At 59.7% G+C, this 23,142-nt stretch overlaps 1 protein-coding gene and 2 long non-coding RNA genes across 4 annotated transcripts; 1 reads left to right on the top strand and 2 right to left on the bottom strand.

The window, feature by feature from the left end:
- Nucleotides 1-208: 208 nt before the first annotated feature.
- Nucleotides 209-2,591, bottom strand: LOC104687676. Its single transcript, XR_005603436.1, has 3 exons — nucleotides 2,110-2,591; nucleotides 1,527-1,915; nucleotides 209-1,417 (listed from the first exon to the last, which is right to left on the bottom strand). It is a non-coding gene; the product is annotated as an uncharacterized LOC104687676 (long non-coding RNA).
- Nucleotides 2,592-10,214: 7,623 nt separating this feature from the next.
- On the top strand, nucleotides 10,215-11,609 carry LOC104687824 (ammonium transporter Rh type B-like). The gene has a single exon (XM_039563652.1). It carries the CDS (start codon nucleotides 10,215-10,217, stop codon nucleotides 11,607-11,609), a length of 1,395 nt encoding a protein of 464 aa, XP_039419586.1.
- A 4,916-nt stretch (nucleotides 11,610-16,525) lies between these two features.
- On the bottom strand, nucleotides 16,526-19,962 carry LOC109144289. Of its 2 annotated transcripts, XR_005603437.1 has the most exons (4): nucleotides 18,933-19,962; nucleotides 18,635-18,697; nucleotides 18,377-18,529; nucleotides 16,526-17,490 (listed from the first exon to the last, which is right to left on the bottom strand). It is a non-coding gene; the product is annotated as an uncharacterized LOC109144289 (long non-coding RNA). The 2 variants fall into 2 exon arrangements; XR_002044951.2 differs by having other exon boundaries at nucleotides 16,526-18,529; nucleotides 18,933-19,961.
- Between the last annotated feature and the right edge of the window lie 3,180 nt (nucleotides 19,963-23,142).

Here is a 23,142-nt window from a genome sequence, read left to right as displayed (position 1 = left end):
CTCTGGTTTCTCTCTCATTCAGAACATTCAAAAACTATTAACTGTGGTGGGGGTAAGCAGGCAGCTGGTTTTAATATCGTGCTCTTCCAATTGTGTTGGGGTTTTTTTTCCCTTGCTTTTCGCGAGTACTTTAAGTGACATGGTTACATGTATTTGATTAAAAAGCTGTAATTCAACGAGCGCATTTTCTTGTACTGTACAAAATGGCTTAAAGACACAGGATTTATTTACGGTGGTCTCCCAGTTTTCCAGCTCTGCCAAAAGACAAGATGACAGGGAAATCACAGGAGGGAGGACGGATAGCAGCAGAGGGGGACATGCAATCTCTCCTGGCTTTCCCAGTGCAGGGAACATGACTGGATCATTTCCTCTGCTGTAAGGTCAGCCCACTGCCACCAGCCTGGTCTTTGGGCCATCCACTGGTCCCAAAGGCACAAGTTCCTTTTGGTGTCCCCAGGACTGGGTCTCAGCTTACAGGAGCTGGCAGAGGGGACAGCTAGGAGGGGACAGCTTGGTTTGTCCAAACTGGCCCCTGTCTTGCCTGGAGCAAGATGCTGCAGGACACAACTGGAGGCAGGAGGGGGAGATTTTTCCACCCATGCCCATCCCCTGCCTGTGAGCGATGCTGCCAGCACCGAGAGGCCTGTCCCAATCCAGCAGCTCTATTTCCTAAGGAGGAAAAAGCCTTTATGAGATCCCAGCAAGGAGCCACGACCTGATGCTGCCGAGAACCCTGGATCATCTCCCATTAACCCCAACATCTCCCATGGCACAGCCACAGACTGGAGCCATGCTCACCCACAACTTTTTGGCTTCTCTGCTTCCAAAGTGATGGATTTCAACCCAAAAAGCAAACGTGGAGAGGAATAAAGAGAGTGGGGCTGCTCTGCACCCCCTCAAGCACCAAAATTACTATGTCCCCCCACTCTGCTGGCCATGAGGGGCTGTGGTACGGTCCCTGCACTCCATCACATCCCTGGGCTTGTTGCATTCCTCTGGCCTGGAAAGCAGGCACATGCCTGTGCGTGTGCATGCAATGCTGACCCCACAAACCCACTCCACCCCGCACAGCTTCACCTTTCTCACCTAGATGCATAAAAAAAATTGTAATAAAAATAAACCCAGCGACACTTGCACCTCACCTGCCTCAAAGGCCCTAATGTGCAGCCCCGGGGACATGGACACCGACCCCAGCATCACTTGGGACCACCCTGGGAAATCCCAGCCTCCCCCAACCCTGCCTGGCTGCTGGCCATGCTGAGCCGAGCCGTGTCTCTTCCTCAGCTCGCTCCTGCCCAGGGATCACCTGCAGTTCAGTTGATTTATGAACGGAGAGTTTTTCGAGCTCTGTTTCCTTTTCATTGTTGTTTCAGTTGCTGCGCTTGCTTCCGCCCGCCTTTGAATAACTCCTGCCACGCTGCAAGCGGTGAGAAAGACACCAAGTAAACACTCACACTCGGCCCAGGCCCGGGGGGCAGGAGCCCCAAAAACAGGGGGACACAGAGCTGCCCACTGGCTGGTCCTACCTGTGGCAGGAGATTGCTGGGCTCCGAGTGAGCAGAGCCCCGAAGTCGACCCCTCTTTTCTCACAGCTGCAGTTTGGGATGGGGGAGCCACTTCCTAACCCCCTGCTCCGAGACACAGCTCCTGGGAGATGGCAGTCCCGTGGGGATGCTGCTCTCTCGTACTGTGGCTGGGGAGGAGAGGGTTGTGGTGGGTGGTTTGACTGGAGGGGACCCTAAAATGCAACTTGTGGCGGGGCGATTCATTGCCCCATAGAGGGCAGGGTCCCCCCGCCCAGGGCTGTGCTCCACCCGGCTTCATTCCTGTCCTCATGCCCAGCTGGAGCAGGGGCTCCCACTGCGGCACAGAGACGATGCTCTCAAGGGAGCTTGGGTTGATTTACAGCAAAGCCCTTGAAGGAAAAAAAAAAAAAAAGAAATCATGAAAGGAAAGGAAAGAAAGAAACCCCATCCGCAATCTCAGCTCAGCCCAGGACCCACGTCCCCGCTGCTGCCACCTGCCATCCGCCTTCCCCCTCCCTCCCAGCCCCATCCCGGGCCACCGAGGAACCCCCATCCCGGGCGATGGGCAGCTGCCCGTCCCGACCTGCGCCCATTGTCCTGCCCTTCCTCCCCGCGCCCCTCAGCCCCCGCCGCCGCCCCGGGGCCGGGGGGAAAACAGGAAGCGCTCCCAGCACGCTGCTGCGGAAATGAGACAAGCGGGCTGGAGCGGCGGCGAGGACGGCGGGAGGAAGCGGACGGATATTTGGAACTGACGGCGAATTCTTGGGCTTATCTCTTGCGCCGCAGAGGCCCAGGAGTTCCTTACAAAACAGCGCCCAGCTGGAGCGAGGGCCCGCGGCTGGGGACGCGTCCTCGTCCCCAGCGCCACCCCTGGTACCCGGCTCGGCGGCGGGATGCTGGCGGCAGAGAGGGGACACACATCCAGTGTGGTGGGTGGCACCTGCGTCCCATCAGTGGTCACAGAAGGGACCTGACGCCTTGCTGCAGGGTGGGGAGGGCGGCAGGCAGGCTGAGTGGTGCCCAGGTTGCACGTCCCATCCTTCAGCAGGGATTTGAGGATGAGGGATCCCAACATCCCTAAAGCCTGTCCAAAACCCCCACTGTGTTATGAGCCCCTAGGCACGAGTTCCCCCTTTCCCATGGGAAACCGTTCCCTGTCCTGCCCACAGTCTGCACTGGGACACTTTCAGCGCATCACCTTCCCTTCCACACCCGCAAGCACCAGCAGCAGAGCTGGGATGTGGGTGCTGGTCCCCTGCATGCCCTGCCTTCCCCACCCACGAAGGGTTACAGTCAGCCTGGATTGCTCCGATCTCGCCCTTCCATCTGCTGCTGGCCTTTTTGGTGGGTTTGAATTATTTTTCATAACAATGCTGTGATACTTTATATTCGGCACACCCCTGCTGGGGAATAGAAAGCGGGTCCAGGCTGGGAGCACCCGACCCAAAGGCAAAGGTCTCTGCAAAGCTTCCTAAAAGCTGGAAGCTGCCCGCTGCGGGCATGGGAGAGGGGCCGGGGCATCACCCAGGGCTCCCCAGTTGGGCTTTTGCTGGGGTCAGTTTGCTAATTGGTGGTGAAAATTAGGCAGGAGCCCTGCAGCGGCCAGGGGAAGGCAGCTGGAGCACCCCAGGGTCAGCGCTGGGAGCGGCTCGAGGTGGGTATCACCTTGCTGGAGTGTCCCTGACCTGGTGGGGACCCCCGGCCGAGGGCATCCAGCGCGGTGGCTGCGAGGAGGCACCTCTGGAGCCGGAGAGCGCTGGCGATGGGGCGATGCCTGCGGACGGGACCAGGCGAGGAGGGCTGCCGCGGCCAGTGGAGCCAAATTTGGTGGCTGGGGGGGGCCAGGGTGTGACCCTGGCAGAGGCTGAGACTCCTCCTCTGCGGGGAGGAGGACAAAGGATGGAAGCGGCTGCCCCGTTGCAACACATCCCCGGCGAGCACAATGGAAATGCCATCCTCCGTCTTGTGAAACAGGAACCTCATATGATCTCGCTGAAGGCTTGGGGACACTCTTGTAGGTCTGAGCGTGACGCTCCCCGGGCTCCTTTCTCTACCCGCAGGGGGACAGGGAGAGTGGGGAGTCCCCCGGAGCATCCCTGCCCTGGTGAGGACCGAGCTGCCACCACTGTCCGCTGTGGCACGCTGGACCCGCTGGCAGAAGGAAGGTGATGCCCTGCCACCCACCCTGAGGCCAAAACACTCCCAGGTTCCCCTCCAGCCCCACCAAAACACCGTCCTGTGGTTCCCCCACAGCCCTGCTGAGCATCCCCCTCCCACCCTCCTGGAGGACTCCTAAATAAACTTCGTTCTCCCTTTATGTTCTTGACCCCAGATTTAATTAGACCCCCGTTTCCTGCCTATATGAAAAATCACTTCCCCGAGCAGGTGGCTGCGATGCCGCGGGGGCTGTTGTTGTTTTCTTTGGGGCGGGGGGAAGGTGGTAAATGGGGGGAAGAGTTTGTTGTTTATTTTTATATTTACAAAGCGCAGCTTTTTCCTGGTGCCGGGCATCGGAAGAGTGGCAGGATGTGACCTTCATCCATCTCCTCCTCGCTCACACAATACGGCCTCGAGCGCCGCGGGCCGCCGCCGGCTTTGTCCCCCCGCGGCCGCCGGGCACCTCCCGCGCCGCCCCGCCGGCACCTGGCGCCCGCCGGCACCCGGCACCGCTGCCCCCCAGCTGGGCCCCGCCGCTCACACTGGGAGAAAAAGGAAAATAGAAAAAAAAAAATTAGAAAAAAAAATAATAGCAAGGTTGCCGGTTTCCTCTCTGGAAAACAAGCTGGAGCTGAGCGGGACAGCAGCGTGGGAAGGAGGGAGAGAGGGGTCCCGTTGAGTCCCTTGGGAGCCTCCCATTCTTGGGGAGTGGCCTGGGCACGCTGCCTCCTCCTTCACTTCGTGTGTGGGGCAAAGCAGCCTTTTTCAACCAGGCCTGGGGCAAGTGAGCCCTGTTCTCACGTGCATGGCTCAAAACACACCTTTGGCCCCATCCCGATGCAGTCCTGGCATAATCTGGGGCAGCGGGCAAGGAGGGGATGCAGAAAACTTCTGATTCCCTCACCCTGACGTCGTGGGGAGCACCCAGCAGGCAAGAGCCCACCCAAATCCCAGCAGAGACTCACAGAACAGGTGCTGCTCTCTGTCCCCATCCCTCGGAAAATCCCGATCCTTGCAGGGGGCTGCAGCTGTTTGCTGGCTCCAGCTGCCGGGGTCGCTGTGGTGGGCTGCTCAGCAGAGCCAGCCTAGGTGTGGAGCTGGCAGTGTCCGGCTGGGGGGGGATGGATGAGGGCATGATGGAATGAGCTCTCCTTGTTTTCCTTCTTCCCAAGAAGTTCTATGATTCCATGGCTTCTTGGTCTGGAGAGGGACACACTCCGACCCGAGACCCATCCATCTGTGCAGATCAGCCTCTGTGGTGATGAAGCTGCAGGGACAAACATCCGATGTGACCCTCCCAAACCAGTGCTGGAACCCACCAGTGGTACTTGCTGGTGGCATCACTGGCCCAACAGAGAGGATTTGCTGCGAGATTTTACAGGGACAAAGGGTCTGTCACCCCAGAGCAACTTCCCTAGAGGCTCCCTCAGTGTGGCTGAGCTCCACTCAGAGCTGCCCAAGACCCCAGGCCTGCACTGTTCAGGGGGCTTGAACAGGGGCTGGCACAGCCAGTGTGACCCCCCCAGTACCCTCCAGCACTGCAGTGGCAAAGCCAAACACTTCCAGCTGGCATGGGGCTGGCATGTCCCAAGCCCCTGGTCACAGCCCGGATCCTGGAGCAGGGGTGGTGCCAGAGCAAGGCACGGCACAGCATGGCACAGCATGGCACAGCATGGAATTGTGTGGCACAGCATGGTATGGCACGACACAGCACAGTATGGAGTGGCGTGGCATGGCACAGCATGGCACAGCATGGCATATCACCAGGGCTACCCTTGCTCTCACAGAAACACCACCCAGAGACACCAGCACCTCAGGGCCACTTCAGTCTCACCCTGGCCAAGCATCCAGAAGCAGAGCAGGGCATTAATTAATTTATCTTTAATTCCCCAGCATCACCCATCCCACGAGCTGCTCAGTCCCCATTCTGCTCAGGACCCCAGGCAGGAGCAGGTGCAGCCCCAACGGGGTACAGCACCCACCAGCCCAGTGCAGACCACCCCAGAACCCACGGGACCCCCCACCCCTGCCCAGGGACCCCTCACAGCTCTGCTGGGAAGTGGGTGCCCACCTGGGCCCAGGGCCGGGTGCGCTCACGCCAGCGCTGGCCAGCACAGTTGGTTGTCCTTACATTTGGCATCAGCCACTTCCATTGGGCTCCATAGGGGAGGGAGAGAGAAAAGGAAAACTCAGCTCAGGGCGATTTAATAAGTTCAGCGTTACGAGCTGGGGAAAAGCTGTGGAACACACAAGTGGTAACGCAGGCTTAATCTTTCCTTTAGTCTTGGGAATTATGTTTTCATTAATCCTAATTTTTCCAGATGTTTCACTCCTTATACCATGCTCTTCAAAGCCTCTGTGGCTGCAAATTCTAATGAAGCCATGAGAACATTTTAAAGAGAAAGATTCAAAGCTTAAATTGCTTCCTTTTTTTTTTTTTTTCTTTTTCTTGGGTTTTTCTTTTTTTTTTCTTTTTCCCCCTCCCTCTTTTCCCCCTGGTTGGGCTGTCGGGGAGTTCATGCGTGTGCGGTCCCAGCGCCTCCACATGTTGTGTTACACAATGTGCTAACAAGATGGAGAAGGCCACTCGGACCGCGTGATGCCGGGGTGACGTCTGTTCGGCTTTGTGTCCCCCCCACCCGGCAGGACCCGGCTGCGAGGGGCTGGGGAGGAGGGGGCTGGCCCCCTGCCCGCCGCCTGACAGCCGGCACCGGGGCTCGCGGGGTCACAGCTGGTCCGGAGCTCTGAAAACATTCCCGGTGATCACTCCCGGCTCATTAAGGCAGCAGGAGGGCGGTTGTGTAGGATCTATGGAGGGGATGGAACTGAGTCAGAGCTGTGCAGGTAGACCGGCTTTCTGGCAGGGTCTTTAGGGAAGGGGGAATTTTGGGGTGCTCCAGGCTGGAGGGAGCAGCTGGTTGAAGAGTGATTCCAAGGTTGGGGGTGTTGTCAGCAGTCTCTTCCCATCACATGGTGCTGCCCTGCAGGGATGAATCTGGAGCTCCTGCTCCCTTCTGCCCAGCAGTGGGTCTCCAGCACCCACCTGGGTGCCAGAGCATCACCACTGGCTGATGGGAGCACACAGCTACTCCATTGCCACAGCAGCATTCCCAAACCTTGCTCTCCTTCAGGTTTCTCTCTCCATCCATCCATCCCCAGCTCGGCACAGTCGCAGAATCCAGCCGCCAGCGCCTGGTATCCCCTCCTCGCCGGGAGCCCTCGTCTGACGCAGGAGGTCAGGCAAGATGATCGTAACAATCCTCCCGGTCTCCAGCACTCAGGATTCAGATCCATGTACTTATATGGCCTGCAGAACGCGGTGGGAGCATGACCAACGTCTGGAAATCCAGATATGACTAGATCCCTTCATTAGTAATTTCTTGTACATGACTTTCTAGACCATGGGGATTTGTTAAATTTGCAGGAGTGTTTCTCACAGTGCCATGGACTGGCTGCTGCCAGCATATATTGGCTCGGATCTGTCAGATCCTGTTGCCTTATATGACCCTCGGTTAATTCAGCTTTTCTTTGTATCCAGCCCTCAGCGGGGAACTCCTCCAGCAGTCCCAGCGTGGATCCTGCTAAAATGGTTCCCCAGTCCTCCTGCCATAAAACAACTGCCCTCCCCCAGTGAAGGGGGGATGTGGGGGGTGGAATTCAATGCTCCCCTCCCTCCCCACTGCCCAGGCCCTTGCCAGATGCTTCCTCCATCCCTTCTCCTTTGGTGCCAAGAGAAAACTTGGTGTGCCTGGAAAACGTTACTGGAGGGATTGGACCTTCTCCCCACAGAGACCGTGGCATCCCGATGGTGCACCCTGCACTGTAGGGTTAATCATTCGCTGCCTTCAGGGGTGCTCGAGGGCTGGGGGGGGACTTTCACCTTTCCAGCGACCTCTTGGAATTTCAACCTTCTTTTATGGGTGCCATAAAGGTTATTTTTTAATCTGCGTCCCAGCGGAGTTTCCCCCCTCTCAGCTGTGGGGTCTTCAGCCTGGGGAGCACTTGGGCATCACGCTTTTTGTGCCTCATCTGGTTTGGGAAGTGGAAAGGCTCACAGGATGGACTTTACCCAAGGGAAGGGGGTGGTGGTACCCAACAGCTCATCAAAGGAATGTGGTGTTGGTTGGCCCTGTGGATGTGGCAGAGCTGAGGGTGCTGCTGGTAGGGAAGTGAGGGGCTGTGGGTCACAGGGAATCCCAGGAGCCCAGAGAAACATCCCAAATCCCCAAGTGCTGCCAGAGAAATATTTCCAGGTGGAAAAAGATCATGTGTCCAAGGACATCCTGCTAAGCCTGCAACTCCCTCTTGCCCACTGACCGAGCCCTGCCACCCCCTCAAACACCCCATCCCCAAGCACCGAGTCCGGCAGCCCAGCCCTGCACAGGAGCTTCCCTGTGTGTCCCCCCAGCATCTCCTGACCCTGCAGAGTCCAGCAAGGGACCCCAGCCTCCTGGTGCCCCACACTTCTGCCCCTTGCCAGAGAAGATGGCCAGATCCAGGAGAGCATTTATATGCCAAATCTCCCCATGTGCTGCTTGTCCTCTCCAGCAGATCTGGCAGTGTTGGGATGCTCCAGGAGGATGCATTCCTCCGGCATCTTCCTCCTCCTCCTTGCAGGAGGCACTGTGCCATAACCTTGAAATCTTCCAAGCACTCTGTTTCTTAAAAGACCTGTTTCATAGCTTTTCTCTTCAGCGTTTGATTTAACCACACCTTTAAAAGACCCCAAACCAAAGTGGGAAGAGGCAGGCTGAGACGCTGTGGGGAGCAGGAGAGGAGCAAACAGGCAGCACCCACCACTGGCCACACCAAGAGGAGCCCAAATCCTGCTGATCCAGAGCCAAAATGCTTCCTCAGCTCTCTAAGAGCAGCCCAGCTCCTCCATCCCAGGAGCACAACCTGCTCCAAGCATCTCTGCTTGTATCTCACCCACAGTCAACCAAAGAAGTTTCACTGCACCAGGCTGGCTCCATGAAAATCCCCTTGATGGGCTGGCATGGTGTGCGAAGAGTCACAGGTGAGGAGTTGGGGGCTGAAATCCCCTTGTTTGCCTTTTTTACACCAGCAAGGGGTGGGGGAGGCTTTGCCTGGGTCCCTTTGTCCCTCATGTCACTGCCTGGTGGAGCTGGGAGCCAGCACCAGCCACGGGAGGCAGGTCAGGCTGTGCCCCTGTGTGGGCAGAGGCAGGAGCAATAGGGGCATCCTCCCTCCTCACCCCATCCCATCCCATCCCATCCCCAGCCACCCCAGGGATACCAGAGAGAGCCGAATGGCACCGTGAAGACCCCAGCCGCACATTTCCTTGGGTGAGGGATCCCCATAGGAGCATCCATTGCCATTAGCATCACCAGCCGTGCAGCAGGGACATGTTAGGGGCAGACAAAGCATCCCGACTCCCATCCCAAAGCCCCCACTGCTCCCACCACCCCTCTGTTGCCGTTGGCCATGGCTTGGGTGCAACACAACCCCTCCTCACCCGTCAAAGGCACTGCCTTCAAAGCACAACCTCCTCCTCTCTGTTGCCCCCATTTCCAGCATCTTTGGGTTGAAAAATGGCCGGGGAGGGTTTGGCAGAGGAGCCTCGCACAGATTATTCAACAATTGTTTCCCATTTTGCGCCCTCGCCTGCCTCATCCTCCAGTAACAATGACGAAGAGCGGCGCGGAGCCAGCGCCCGCGGCAGGGGTGTTGAGATCAGGGACAGCACAAAAATATCTCCTCTCTGGAACAAATATTTACCAACCCTTCTGCCTTTTGTTCTTGTGGTTCTCATATATTTTTTTTTTAATTTTTTTTTTCCAGACATTCACTGGCAAAATGTCACACTAAGCAGCAACCCAGAAACTTCGGGGTAGCTGCTTGGCTGCTCTGGTCTTTGTTTTTCTCGCGCGCTAATTGTTAATGAATTTCCAGCCATTTAAGCCAATGCAAACCTGTGAGAAAAGGATCTTTTCAACCCTGACTTTGGAGCTTTATGGTGCTTCTCAAAATCCAAGTGGTGGATGAGGAAAACGTGCATCATCCCACAGAATGGGATGGCGGCAGTGCCAGAGCCAACCTGGAGAGGGATGTGGAAGAGCCAGACCGGGAGCTGGGGTTGTCTGAGCTGCCAGCATCATTTCAGGGTTGCAGCAGGGAGGTCCCTGTTCCTGGATGGGGATAAGTTAAATGGGGGTGAGTGCCATGGTACTGCCATCCCTGGCCAGCTCCTCACCCAACTCCTTCTCCCTTGTCTGCCCCACCTCAGGTTTTTCTTGTTTCCCTTCAAAATCATAATGCCCCTCATGTCCACTTTTATAGTGGCCAAACAAGAACATGTGGCTATTTTATGGGTGTTGTGTTTAAAGAAGGGAGGGGCAAACCCCTCCTCTTCTGGCACATGAACTTAGATCTTTGGTTAAAAGTTAACCATGGCCATAAAACCCCCGATGTAGGAGCAAGCAGAGCTCACCCCAGAAGTGCTGCTGGGCTGTCATCTTACACCAGTGCCCTGCTGACCACTGACCACCATCCCCTCCTGCCCACTCCAGGATGGCCGTGTCACCCTCCACCCATTCCCATCGCCTCCTGCCCCTCTTCCTGGGGCTTTTCCAGGGTGCCCTGCTCCTCTTCTTTGCCCTCTTTGTCACCTATGATGAGGCTTCAGCGCAGGCGGAGGATACCAACTTGGTGGCCAACCAGATCTACAGCACCTTCCCCTTTTTCCAGGATATCCAGGTGATGCTGGTGGTGGGGCTGGGACTCCTGCTGACCTTCCTGCCCCGCTACGGGTTCAGTGCCCTCACCCACAACTTCCTCCTGCTCATCTTCTCTGTGCAGTGGGCACTGGTGCTGCAGGGCCTGCTCCACCACTTCCACCACGGCCAGATCCACCTGGACCTCCACAAACTCCTCATCTCTGAGTTCGCTGCTGTGACAGTGCTCATCTCCGTGGGGGCCATCCTGGGGAGGGCCAGCCCCTGCCAGCTGCTCGTCATGGCCATCTGTGAAATCCCCATCTACCTCACCAGCGAGTGGGTCATTGTCACCTGTCTGGGTGTCCAGGATGTGGGTGGCACCATCACGATCCACGTCTTCTCCTGCTATTTTGGCCTCGGTGTCTCCAAGGGTCTGTTCAGGGCAACGCAGCAGCCATTGCACCCCAAGGAGACCCCAACATCCCGCTCTGATCTCATGTCCCTGGTGGGGACACTCATCCTCTGGGTTTTCTGGCCCAGCTTCGTGGCTGTCCTCTGCCAGCCGGGCAATGCCCAGCACCGCGCCATCCTGAACACCCTCCTGGCCATGAATGCCAGCGCCATAACCACTGTTGTGGCCTCCAGCCTGCTGGAGAGGGACGGCAGGCTCAGCCCCGGCCACCTGCAGAACGGCAGCCTGGCCGGCGGGGTGGCCATCGGCGTGGTGGCCGACATGTCCATGCCACCAGTGGCCGCTCTTGCCCTCGGCAGCCTCTCGGCCGTGGTGTGTGTCCTCGGCTTCAGGTTCCTCGCCCCGCTCCTGGGGAGGAAGCTCACATTCCACGACCAGTGCGGCATCCACAACCTCCACGGCTTGCCCGGCATCCTCGGCGCCGCAGCCAGCGTCGTGGCCGTCCTGGTGGCGTCCAAGGACACCTCCGGGTCCCACTCCTTTCAGCTGTCCCCCGTTGGGGGCAATGCCAGCGAGGTGGTGGAGGGACAGTGGGGGGGCCGCGGGGGGGGCGGGCAGGCGCTGTGCCAGGCAGCGGGGCTGGCGGTGGCCGTCGGTGCCTCGCTGCTCGCCGGGCTGCTCACCGGTGCCGCCCTCCGGCTGCCCTGCCTGGCCCGGCCGCCCGAGCGGCTCTGCTTCGATGATTCGCTGAATTTTAAGATCCAGGATCAGGCTGAGAGCCCGGGGCCAGACAGCAGCGCTGAGGAAGGAGCCCTGGCTCTGAAGGAGCAGGTTTAGGCAGTGGCGTGCATGCAGCTGCAGGGAGGGCCAGGCAATGTCACCGGCAGGATCAGCAGGCAGGAGATGTTATCTGCACTCACTCCTGCGCCAGGCCTGGCTCTGGCTGCCGAGGATGCTGGAGAAGCTGGGTCAGCACCACAGCACTGGTCCCCTCTCCATCCTCCCACCCTGCAGCTGCAAACCTCCTCATGTACCCCAGTGTCTCCCAGCATCCGTTCATTCCCAGCAGCAGAGAAACAACCTCAGGATGTCTCCCCCGGGATGGTTAACAGCCCCCGACGAACCCAGATGGCTGCTCTGCAGGGCACCGGCTCCGGCTGCTTTGCTCTCAGTGAGCAGCATCATCCTCAGTGCCCACCCCGACCCTCAGCTCCAGATTCCCCTGCCCACAACGAGCAACACCTGGAGGGGGCTGCCAGCTCAGGCCACAGCTACAGGAAAGGAACTCAGCATCCACTGCTTGGAGTGTGGAACTGCAGCATCAGGGAGATGGCCTCAAGCAAAGGACTTTACAGGAACTTGATAACCTGAGCTGGGCAGTTCACCCTTCGGGAGAGTTTGTAAAGGGAAGCCCCAGCTCTTTTACCACTGGTGCAGCAATGAGGATGAAGACCAAGCACGGCGAGGAGCCTCGGAGAGAGCCAGGATGCAGGAGGCACTCACAGCCCACAGCACCCTCGTCCCACCCCGAAGCTGGAGCTGGGAAAGCTGCGCCAGCATCCCAGGAAGAGCAGTGGCCCCATCCCATCCCACCACGGGCAGCGAGCCGCTTCCACCCTGCGGAGGACAAAGCCTGCGGTCCATGGCTGGCATGCGGCAAGCTGGGAGCGCAGGGCCGCATCCTGCCCGGAGAGCGAGGGCTGTGATTCACATCCCCCCTGCCATGAATCACCGCTGCCCCTGCGCCCCCTCGGATCCCGCTGCTGCCGAGACAATGCGGGCGATGCTCGCGGCCTCCCAAGGGGGTCGAGGCCACCGAGCCCCCCAGCGCTGGCTGCAGGAGTGGGGGGCTGCCGGCGCGGTTGGGGGTCCCCAACCCTGAGCGGGTGGGAGAGGGGCTGGATCCCTTCCACCCGGTGCAGCCCCAGGCGGAGCCAACACCAAGAGGGAGAGAGGCTGGGGAATTCGCCCTCCAATAATCACAAACAGGCTTGGAGGCCCGGGCGTGTTTGGTTAATTGTTAGAATAAAATACTGCCGAGCTCTGACAAAGAAATCCTGCCCCGCAGCCCGGCGCGGCCGAACAATGGGCCCCGGCGCAGGATGCTGCGGGCCGAGCAGTGGGGCCAGGGGCCATGGGGGTGGGAGGCAGCTTGGTTCCCCCTTCCCCAGCCGAGCCCCAGAAGCCCCCCAGCTTCTTGGCAGGTCGGTGTGGATGTACCCCGTGACAGTGTGGAGCCATCGGAGCGGGGACCGGCGGGGCCCCTCCCCACTGCTGGGTGAGGGCACCCGCCGGAGCCGGCACCGGCCCGGGGAGCCGCGATAACACCGGGGCCGGGTCGGCAGCACCCAGCCCCCGTGAGAGCCGTCACCCCAGGCTCGGTGGCTGCCCCCGTGTCGAGGCCTGCTGGCTCCAATGCCAGCCCCGGCACGGGGAGAACGGGGCACGGGGACAGCGGCACCAGGGCCTGCAGCCATCCCGTCGCAGGCACAGGCGTGTGCACACCTGGAATCACACACACGTGTGTGCACAGCCCTGCACACACTCGGAACACCCCAGGCATGTGTCCAGAGACACAGGTACACTCACACAGGTACACACACACACACACGTGACGCACGGACACATCCATGCCCACACATCCCAGCACTCACTCACACCCACATGCAGGCACAGCCCCGAGGCTGCGAACCTCTTGCTGTCGGAGACAGTGGAGCAGGCAGAGCCACTTTCCAGCATCTCCCAGCCCTTCCCAGTGAGGATGAGGACGCAGGCTCCCGCTGAGCAGCCCGCGGCACCCAGTAGGGGAGCGAGCGATGAGGGCGCAGGAAGGGAGCACACCCGGAGCTGGGCCCGGGCACACCCCTCCTCCCGGCTGGCATGTCCTGGCACGGGCACCCCGGCACGCCGCAGCACAATCTGGTCGGCAGATGCTCCAAAACCAGCAAGAGGCCCAAGAAATGATGGGGGTTCAGCGTTTTCCCACTGCCCAGAGGGGCTCAGGCGCCCTGTGACCCATGGCCAGGGGTGCTGGGACCCACCTGGGTCGTGGCTCAGCTCCATCAGCCCCGGTCCCGGCCATCCCTCTTCCCTGGGACCCACTGTTCTGCCTCTGGGTGTGCTGCCCAGTGCTCCCCGCTCCTCCAAACCAGTCACTCTCCAAAGGATGGAGCAGTCAGATATTTCACAGAGCCTCCAGCGTTTATCACACTGTAAATCTGGGCTTTCAGCAGCTTCATGAAGCTTCAGGGAGATGGGAGAGAACAAAACACTGCTCTCCTCCAACAGACACAGCCTGCATGTGCCAGGACTGCCAGGACCGCTGAAAAGGGAGTGAGGATTGAAGCAGGGGGCTTATGTGGGCAAGGGTCCCCTGGAGCCAAGGGGACTGCTGGCACCCCAAGATAGTGACGGCTCAGGGACAGCTGCCTTTCAGTGGGACAGTGGTGGTGAGGAGGGCTGAAATGTGCCTCTGTGGAATCACAGAAGCCCCCGTCCCCCAGGATGGTCCCCAGGCATGTTCCCCCAGTGTGGACCTCTGGCAAAGCTCCCCAAGTGCAGTCCCTGGGCACGGTACCCTGTTGTGGACCCGCAGCACAGCACCAGGGCATTGCACCCCTCTGTGGGCCTCAGGCACAGTACCCCACTGATCCCCCGGCACTGTCCCCCAGACACTGCCCCTGGATTCTGCTGCTGCCTCTGAGCTCAGCCCCAAGCTGGGCTGGGATGCAGCCCACTGGTCCTGGCAAGGAGCACCACCCCCCATCCTCGCCCATATCCCTGTCCCCGCAGCCCCTCCACCAACCCCCATCTCCCAGCGGGACCCTGCTGTGATTGCAAAACAAGCGGGGAGGGGAGGAAGCCGAGATTGTGCTGCTCGCACAGCGCTCGGATGCATCTGGCAAAGCGACGCCGGCGGCACAGGGCACAAGGCGGCGGTGCGGGCACGGCCCTGCACCCCTTCAGCTCTAACACCCGTGTGCAGCCTTTGCCACGTCCCCGCAGCCCCAGTGTGCAGGGGCTTGCACAAGGGCACGCAGGGACCCCGGGCGAGGCGGGGGCTGGCTGGGCGCTGAGCTGCTGCCAAGTGCCTGGCACAGCACGGGGGCACTGGGGGGCCATGGCAGCGGCTGGAGCCACATCAGAGCGGCCCCCCCAGAGCAGCCGGGAGCGTGCGGTGCTGCCCTCGAAGGAAATGCGCTCACTCCCATGTGCTGCACACTTGGGTTCGCCTCGCTGCTATTTTTATTTGACTTTTCAGGGCCTGTTTCCTTTTTCCGGCTGTTTTTGCTGTGATTCCACCACCACTTCGACCTCGTTTTTCCCCCTCCCTCCCGGTTGCTTCTTCCTTCACTCTTTCCTTCCTTTCCATGCACTCATTCCCACTGCCGCACCAGGTTCCCAGCTCGGCAGCAGCTGCCTGTGAGGGAAGGGTCGTAAAGGGAGGTGGTTTTTGCTTTGGTTTATCTGGGAAGGTGCTGACAGGTCACTGGAAGAGGGGACTTTGCTCCAGCCTTGATAAAGAAAAAGGCTGTGAGTCACCCTGTCCCAAGCCACCGTCCCAATCCTGTTGGTGCAGGAGCTATCAGGTCCTGCCGTGGCCCCCAGCCTCATCCATGGGATATCAAGCATCAAGAGGGCTATTTTGGGATGCCAGCAGGCTGTGGAGGGACGGTGGTTGGGATAAGGGAGGGAGAATAAGAAAAAAACTAGGAATTAAACCAGTGCAAAACCTCTTGTGGAGGCAGAGAAAGGGCAGTGCTCGCTCCCGAGGAGGAGGACGGAGCTGAGAGGAAGAAGCCCAGGCACTAAGGGGCCAGCCGGGGAGGAGCACGGCACCGGGAGGCCGCTGGCATTGGGATGTGCCGAGCTGGGGCTCCCTGGATGGCTCCTGCTGCCAACCTGCCCCATGCCAGGCAGACAGCACCTTCCAGGGACCCCACAAGAGCAGCATTCCCAGGCTGCACCCCCCTGCTCTCACCCCCCAAACAGGGTCCCTGTCCTGCCCCACCAGTTAAGGGGTCCTGCCTGCACCCTGCCACACCTGGAGACTCCGACGTGTCCAGGGCAGGGAGGGCTCTCTCCCACCCACCCCTGGCTGTACGGCCCTTCCAGCTCCTTCCAGCCCAGTTCCCAGACGCAGGGGGTGGGCAACGACCCCTAAGCATTCCCTGATTTCCCCTCCCTGAATCCCCCCTGCCCAGCCGGATGTTTGAACCACACAGAAACCCCCAGGGAAAGCCGCCCCCCATCTCCTCCAGGGCACAGGGGTGGGTGTCCCACTCACCGGCAGCGCTCATTGCCCCCCTGGCCACAGCCCTGCCCGGACCGGGGACGAGGGCCGGCGATGCTGGTGTGGCCATGGGAACACACGGCTCCGCTCAGCGCTCACAGCCCACTGCTGCCATCTCGTGTCCTCCAGAGCCATCCCCGCGCAGGGCTGTCCCCGCTCAGTGCTGGGACAGCGTCCACACGGGCGGAGCCGGGCTGGGGAAACTGAGGCAGGGCCACACTGCAGGCCTTCCTGGCTGTTGCTCCAGGGGAAATGGCCTCCCAAGAAAGCAGCTCCTGTCTTCCACTGCCCACACACCAGGCATGCAAGTCCAGTGAGCAGAGGCAGGATGACATGGTGCCGTCCACTGCTGGAGGCTCCTGCCTGGCCTTCCATGGGCCCAGCACCATGCCCAGACCCCGCACTGTGCCAGCTCCATCCACAAGAGCCCTTGGATCACCAGATAAAGCATCCAAAGTACTTCCAGGGAAGGAGAGGTTTTATTTATGGCTTCCCAGAGACTGTTTGCCACCCAACAGAGCAGTGGAGGCCACAGACAGGGTGCTGGCAGGGCACAGTCACAAGGGAGGATGCCCTTCACCTCACCTCACACCCCACCATTCCCTTCCTGCTGGGGCACCCACAATGCCAAGCAGCCGGGCCCCTCCACAGTGCTGCCCGTCACCGAGGCTGAGCCTGGCCTTGAGACCCTGCACCTGCCTGGGATTTTTGGGTACTGGAACTCCCCAGGCTTCCCCATGTGCCCAGTGATGCACCCTGACTTCCCTGTCCACTGTGGGTGCATATCCCAGCAGTGCCTCAGGGACACCTGTCCCCATCCACAGCCCAAACACCCTCAGAGCCTTGCAGATGGACTGTGGTCCCACTTCCAGCAGAGCCCCCAGAGCCATGGCCCCACCTGTCCTCTTTCTGCCCCAAAACACACCCATTGTCCCCAAAAGAGCAGCAGGTGCTGCAGGGCCAGAAGCAAGGCAGAATCCACCCCTCACCTTCTATTTTCAGTTCTTCCCCTTCTTCTTCCCAGTGTTTCTGGTGTTCCAGCTTTCTGTCACACCCATCCCACAGCAAACCACCCTGCCAGCCCCAACCACGGGTGGTGGATCCGGCCCCTGGGCACTGCTTGGAGCAGAAGGATGAATTCAGCTGGGCACCTGCTGGCAGCAACCCCTCTGCCCTCAGGGCTGAGTTTGTCCCAGGTCCCCAGACAAGCCACTGGCAGCCCCGGTGCTGGAGCTGCACATCCCCCGGCGTGCGGCGAGGGCGTCCCTACGAGTCCCAGGGTGCTTGGCGGGGTGCGTGCAGGACATTGAGCTTCTCCCAGCAGGTCACCAGCCTCTCTGCCCTCCTGCCGATCTCCCGCAGCTGCTTCCTCCTGCGGCCGGGTCCTCCGCGCCGGGGCTGTGCCAGGGCTGTGTGTGGTGGGCTCTGCGCTCCATGTGGTGAGGGAAGGAGCAGAATTCCACCCCCCCCCCCCGCATCACAGAGATGTTAGTCAGGGGACAAAAGCCACCACGCGCAGGCTCTGCATGGCTGGGGTGGCCAAAGTGCCTATGGCCATGGTAAGGATATGGTCTCAGGTCCCCAAGAGGACCCACGGATGGCTGTCCCTGTCTGAGCTGGCAGTGTGCACCCCACAGCACATCTATGGACACCAGATCAGGTCTCCAGAGCAGCAGCAGCTCCATTCCACACCAGCAGACCCCAGGCAGGGTTGTCCCCAGCCAATGTCCCCAGAAGTGGAAGGGAAGACAGTGCCAGCATTGTGCCAGGGTCAGGCAGAGCTGGGAGCTGGCACTTCACTGTCCTGGGGTTTGCCAGCTGGTTAATGAATTGCTGATGCTGCCATCAGGATCCTCCTGGATGGGGCCTCCTCGGCAGAGCCCCAGGGATGCCGAAGGAACCCAGACCAGCCCTTTGGAGAGAAATCCCAATTCTTGCTTATGAGCACCCAGGAGCAAGAGCTGGACTGGGTAAATGCACCCACAGCGTGAGCATCCCCCCAGGATAAGGCCCTGAGCTCCCATCAGCCATGGCATCGTGGCACAGGTGGAAAAACTCACTGGGGAGGTGGTGGTAAACCCCTCCCCCCCCCAGCCTATCCCACGCTGCCACAACTGAACTTCCCTCCCTGGTTATTCTAAAGCTCCCTGGCATGGATGTGCCATCAGCATCCCCCAGCTCCTGGAATGCTGCAGGCAGAGCCTGGAGACTCCTCACAGGCAGCCAGGAGAGCACAAAACAAGGCAAGGTCTGCCCACAGCCCTGGGAACTGGGAGCCACTGGGATGGCTGGGAAGTAGAGGGCTTCCTACCTTGCTGATTTTCCTGCAGTTCTCCCGGAGCACGATCTCAGTGTTCCTGGCCACCCTCCAGACTGCCAGCTCCTCAGGGCCCTGCAGGGTGCTGGCCCCCACCTCCCGCAGGGACATGCTGATGTTGTAGATGGACAGCAGGATCTTCTGGTCCTGCAGAGGAGAGAAGCACAGGACCCCGGGCAGTGGGGGAGGCTCTGTGGCTCCCTGAGGGCTCAGCCCACGCGATGCCCCAGCCCTGTGTCCCTCGGTGCTCACCTTGTCCGAACGACAAGCGGGCCCAGCCCTCCCGCTCCTGTACACCGACCCAGTCAGGTTCCTCTGGAGAAATAAAGCAAGAAGATCCAGCACTTCACAGGATCGGTGCCTTCCACTTGGAGCAAGGATCCCCCATTTGAAAACAACCCCCTCCCCAGCACTGTTGGCAAAGCAGCCAGTTCCATATTAAAACCTCCAAGCTCATCCCTCCCCACATCCCACAGCAGGGCTGCATCCAGCCCAGCAGCATTCCCAGAGGCAGGGCTGGGCCCCCAGGCAGATCCCTGCCTTGGCTCACCAGGTTCTGGATCTCATGGAAGATGACAGCGCGGTACTGCCGGAGGATTTTGGCGATGCTGCACCTCCTGCCTCTGCTCAGCACAGCCACGAGCAGGAGCAGCAGAACAGCACAGGAGAGCACCCGGGGGAAAATCTGCCAGGGAAGGGCTCAGAGTCAGCTGGGGATTAAGGAATGTTCTGGGCTCTGCCTTCAACCCCCAGTGAGAAGCTCCATCAGACCTGAAGATGCAACACATGATGGAAGAGCCTCAACTGTCTCCTTTCCCAAAGAACATCCTTTCCAGATGAGCCATCTCACCTTGGGAAACTGCTCCAGCTTCAGCCCAGCTCAGCAGTGCTGCCCATGGCACACACAGAACTCTCCGGTGCCAGCAGCCAGGTTCTTAGCACAGAGCTGTGCCAGGGACCTGTGTCAGTCTATGGGGCTCATCCCTGAGCTCTCTGCCCCAGCAGGGTTCCAGTAGATCCCAAATTTGTGGCATTTCAAGGCCAGAGAACCTCAAGCACCAAAGCCCAAGGGGAGCAGGGAGGGATGTGCCAGGCTCCTTGGAGAGGAGCTAGAGGCAGGAGCTGCCTGGTCCCCACCAGCAATATCCACACCTCAGCCCAAATAGATCCAAGCACCCTCAAAGGATGCTCATCCCAGGCTCAGGCATCCTCACCACAAGCCAGACAGAAGCAGCACAAGCATCTGCTCTCACCAGCACATCCCAGCTCCCTCCAAGCCTCCTGGCTCCAAACCTTCCCAACAGCCCCGTGCTGGCCCCTGCAGAGCGGGGAACCCCAAGTGCTGACACCTGAGCTGGCAGAGGGGCACAGGGAGGGGGTGGATGGACCCTCTGAGGCAGGGATGAGTCCCAGGGCTTTGAAGAAAAGCCAGCACAAGCTCAAGTGACCAGGTTTGGGGATATTTGAGCAGCTCAGCAACAGCAGAGTGAGGATGGGGAGCTCAAAACTTGTGCCAGGAAAGGAGCCCAAACGCTCAACACGTCTCAGCAGTGGCACAGCACTGGGGCCCCATCCTGGCATTTCTATCATTTCACATTTTCAGGAAAAGTCCCCCCAAAATCAACCCCCTCCCAAACAACCCCCATGCCGCAGGTGTCAGGTCTGGGCAGGCAGAAAGTAGTTCAGCTCCTTCCAACTATGCAACCCCTGCACCACAGCCAAAGCAGGAGCGAGGAGGAAGGGGCCGCAGCTCTGCCTGCAGACCACGCCTGCTGCTCCCCACCTCACTGCCTTCCCCACCACCTCTGCATTTGCTCCAAGAAGGCAGAAGGAAGAATTTCTCTCATTGAATTCCAAGCCCAGGGAGACTCCATCTGTCCTTCCCTTTGGTGAGAACCTGGGGGGTTTGTTTGCAAAATCCGCACCTTCTCTGTGCACCCTACTCGATGCTGAGTTGGACCTGGCTCCAAAAGGGTGAGGAAACCTTTTCAAACTCCCGTTGAGCTCCTGCAGCTCAACGGGAGTGATGGAGGCTTAACATGATGCAAAATCCAACAGTGCACAATTCTGGGAACACAAGGACACAACCATCATCTCGGAGCACAGGCACGTGCAAGGATATGAGCAAATCCTTGTATAACCAGTAGAAATCCCACTGGGCTCTTCAGCTTCCTTAATCACCACACATCTTCCAGCAGAGCTGTGCTGAGCTCTATCTGGGAGCTGGGAAGGGCAGGGAAGAGCCTCCTTGTGCAGCTGGCTTTGCTCCCTGCAAACCACTGAGAGATCTTGCCCCAGAGGTGATTCAGCAGAGAGCCGAGGGTACAGTCCCCAGGGACATCAAAGGAGAGCACTGCTTCCATGAGGACACCCTGACCAAAGTCTAAGGGTTACTCTCCAGAAGCCTCCTCTGCCAGGAAGGCAAGGCCATGCAATTTTACCATGAAAATGGGAATTACTTCCCTGAAGTGGTTTATTAAACAACTGGGACCCACTTCCAGGAGAAAGCACACTATTTCCAGCATTCCAAGACAGCCAAGCTTGGGCTCAGTGCTCAGCCCGGGAGGAAGTGCAGAGTAGTCCAGGGAACAGCCAGGGCAGGAGCTCAGCGGGTGCAGTAGGTGCTTCCCACCCCCACCATGGAAAGCAGGGAAGCAGCAGTGACAAGCGAGGGATGCAGGGAGAGACCGAGGTGGCAAATCCTGCTCCTGACTTCTCCCCCTTCAGGACGGAGAACAAGTTCAGCAGCTGATTTAGGGTTATTCCTTCTCCCCTTGTCCCTATCCCACAGCAACAAGCTACAGGCAGGTGGCACGTCCCTTCCTAGGGGAGAGCTGGTAGTGAAGGAGCAGCCTGGAGAAGCACGGGTGCAGGACAGGCACAGCTAATCTCATCCTCACTCTAATCCTCCAGCAAATACGAGGAGATAAGGGGAATCACCACTGTTGATAGAGCAGCTCCTGGTGGCACTCCTGCCAGTCCCAGCCAGCGGGGCAGCAAGGGGCAGTTCCTGCCACCAGCCTGGGCCCACCAGGGTCACCAGGTCCTTCCAGCCAGATGGACCGTGTCCCCGACTCCCTCCTATCCAAAGGGGCCCTGCCACCACCCAGAGCCCCAAGGCAGGGACAGACCCTCCGTTCTCTCCCTCAGCCACATCCAAACCCCATTCCAGCCAGGTCTAAGCCTCATCCCAGACACAGCAGCCTGATCCCAGCTGGACCAACCTCCCCAGCCAGACCAGAGCCCCTTCCCCACGGAGCTCCGTCCCATCGCGACCCTCCTAAGAATCCAAGCCCCATTTGGACCCAGCTCAGCCCCATTCCAGCTGCTGCAAGCCCTTTCCCAGCTGCTCCAGCCCCATGCCGACCAGTCCGAGCTCCTTGCCGGGCGGACCGGCCCCTCCCGCGGTCAGTCCAAGCCTCATTCCAGGAGAACCAGTCACCTCCCGACAGGTCCCAAGCCCCATCGCAGCTGCCGCAAGTCCCACCCTGGCCGAGCCGACCCCAACCCGGCAGTGCAGCGGGCTCCGGTCCGTCGGTGGGGTCCCAGGGAGGGGTGTCCCGGAGAAGAGGAAGGGGGTCCCGGGGAGAAGGGGTGTCCCGGCGCACTCACCATGGAGCCCCGCGGGCGCGGCCCCTGCGGCGGCCCCGGGGAGCCCGGTCCGGCCCCGTCCCGCTGCGCCGGGGCCCGCGGTTTGAACTTGGCTCCACGGTGGGAGGGGACGGGCCCGGCCGCCGCGGGGGGGACGGGACACGGCACCGCCGCTGGCCCAGCCCCGGCCCCCGCGGGGGAGGCCGCCCCGGCCCCCCGGCCACCGCCGGAGCGCAGAGAGGAGCGGGTCGTGCCGGGTCCTGCTCCCGGGGGGCAGCCGGGCAGGGGGGGAGAGGGTCCCCCTGCCCCGGAGGGGCCGGCAGAGGCAGCACCCCCTGCTCGCACCCACCCTGGGATCCCAACCCACGCGCGTCCCTCTTCCGAGGCTGCACACTGTGCTGCAAACCCCCGCAGTTTCGATTTCTGTTGGCGTTGGGGCGATTGTTTCACTCTGGATTCACAGACGGCAGTGGGCGAACACTCACAATCACACCAACCCATGGCAAAAGTGACTGTCCAGGGTGAGACCCGCAAAATATCAATACAAGAAGTGTCCCCGTGCTTCCAACCAAAGCCATCTCCTTCCCCTCTACACTGTGTACCTCACCCCCAGCTCAGGCACAGAAATCACCCTGATTCAATTTCTATCAATTTTGGGAAAAACCAAACTGACAGCAACAAGGTTCCACTGAGGAGCTGAACGCGGGTGATTGGGTAAGAAATAGAACAAATGGTGAATAATCCAGCTCTGCTCAGCTTGGTGAGAATGTTGCTCCCCAGGAAGTGGGACCCACAGCAGGCTGCAGCATTCCACCGGGACACGACCCATATAACTTGTTTATTGAGCTCTATATATAGCTAAAATTCATGGGTGCCATAATCCATTTAAAAACCACCAAGACATCTACGAACATTAAAAGGCTCTAAGATTGATGATCCCTTTTAAGTAAGAAAAAATAATCCCCAAACTAAGGAATATAGCCCAAAGGAAAGGGAAGCTGCAGGTACAAGGAGCAGGTGGCCAAAGGAGCCTGGTGCTGTGAGAAGGTGGCACAGGCCCCAGCACAGGGCTGCTCCCTTGAGGCTTCCACATCCCAACAAATCCTTACAAGATGTGGTGCTGCCACCTAAGCAAGGGGCAGGGGAAGCAGGAGGATCCCACCAGTGGG

Source organism: Corvus cornix, chromosome 20, assembly GCF_000738735.6.
Source record: "Corvus cornix cornix isolate S_Up_H32 chromosome 20, ASM73873v5, whole genome shotgun sequence".
Taxonomy (NCBI): Eukaryota; Metazoa; Chordata; class Aves; order Passeriformes; family Corvidae; genus Corvus; species Corvus cornix.
The sequence above is the reverse complement of the archived record's forward strand: the minus strand, read 5'-3'. Positions and strand labels throughout refer to the sequence as shown.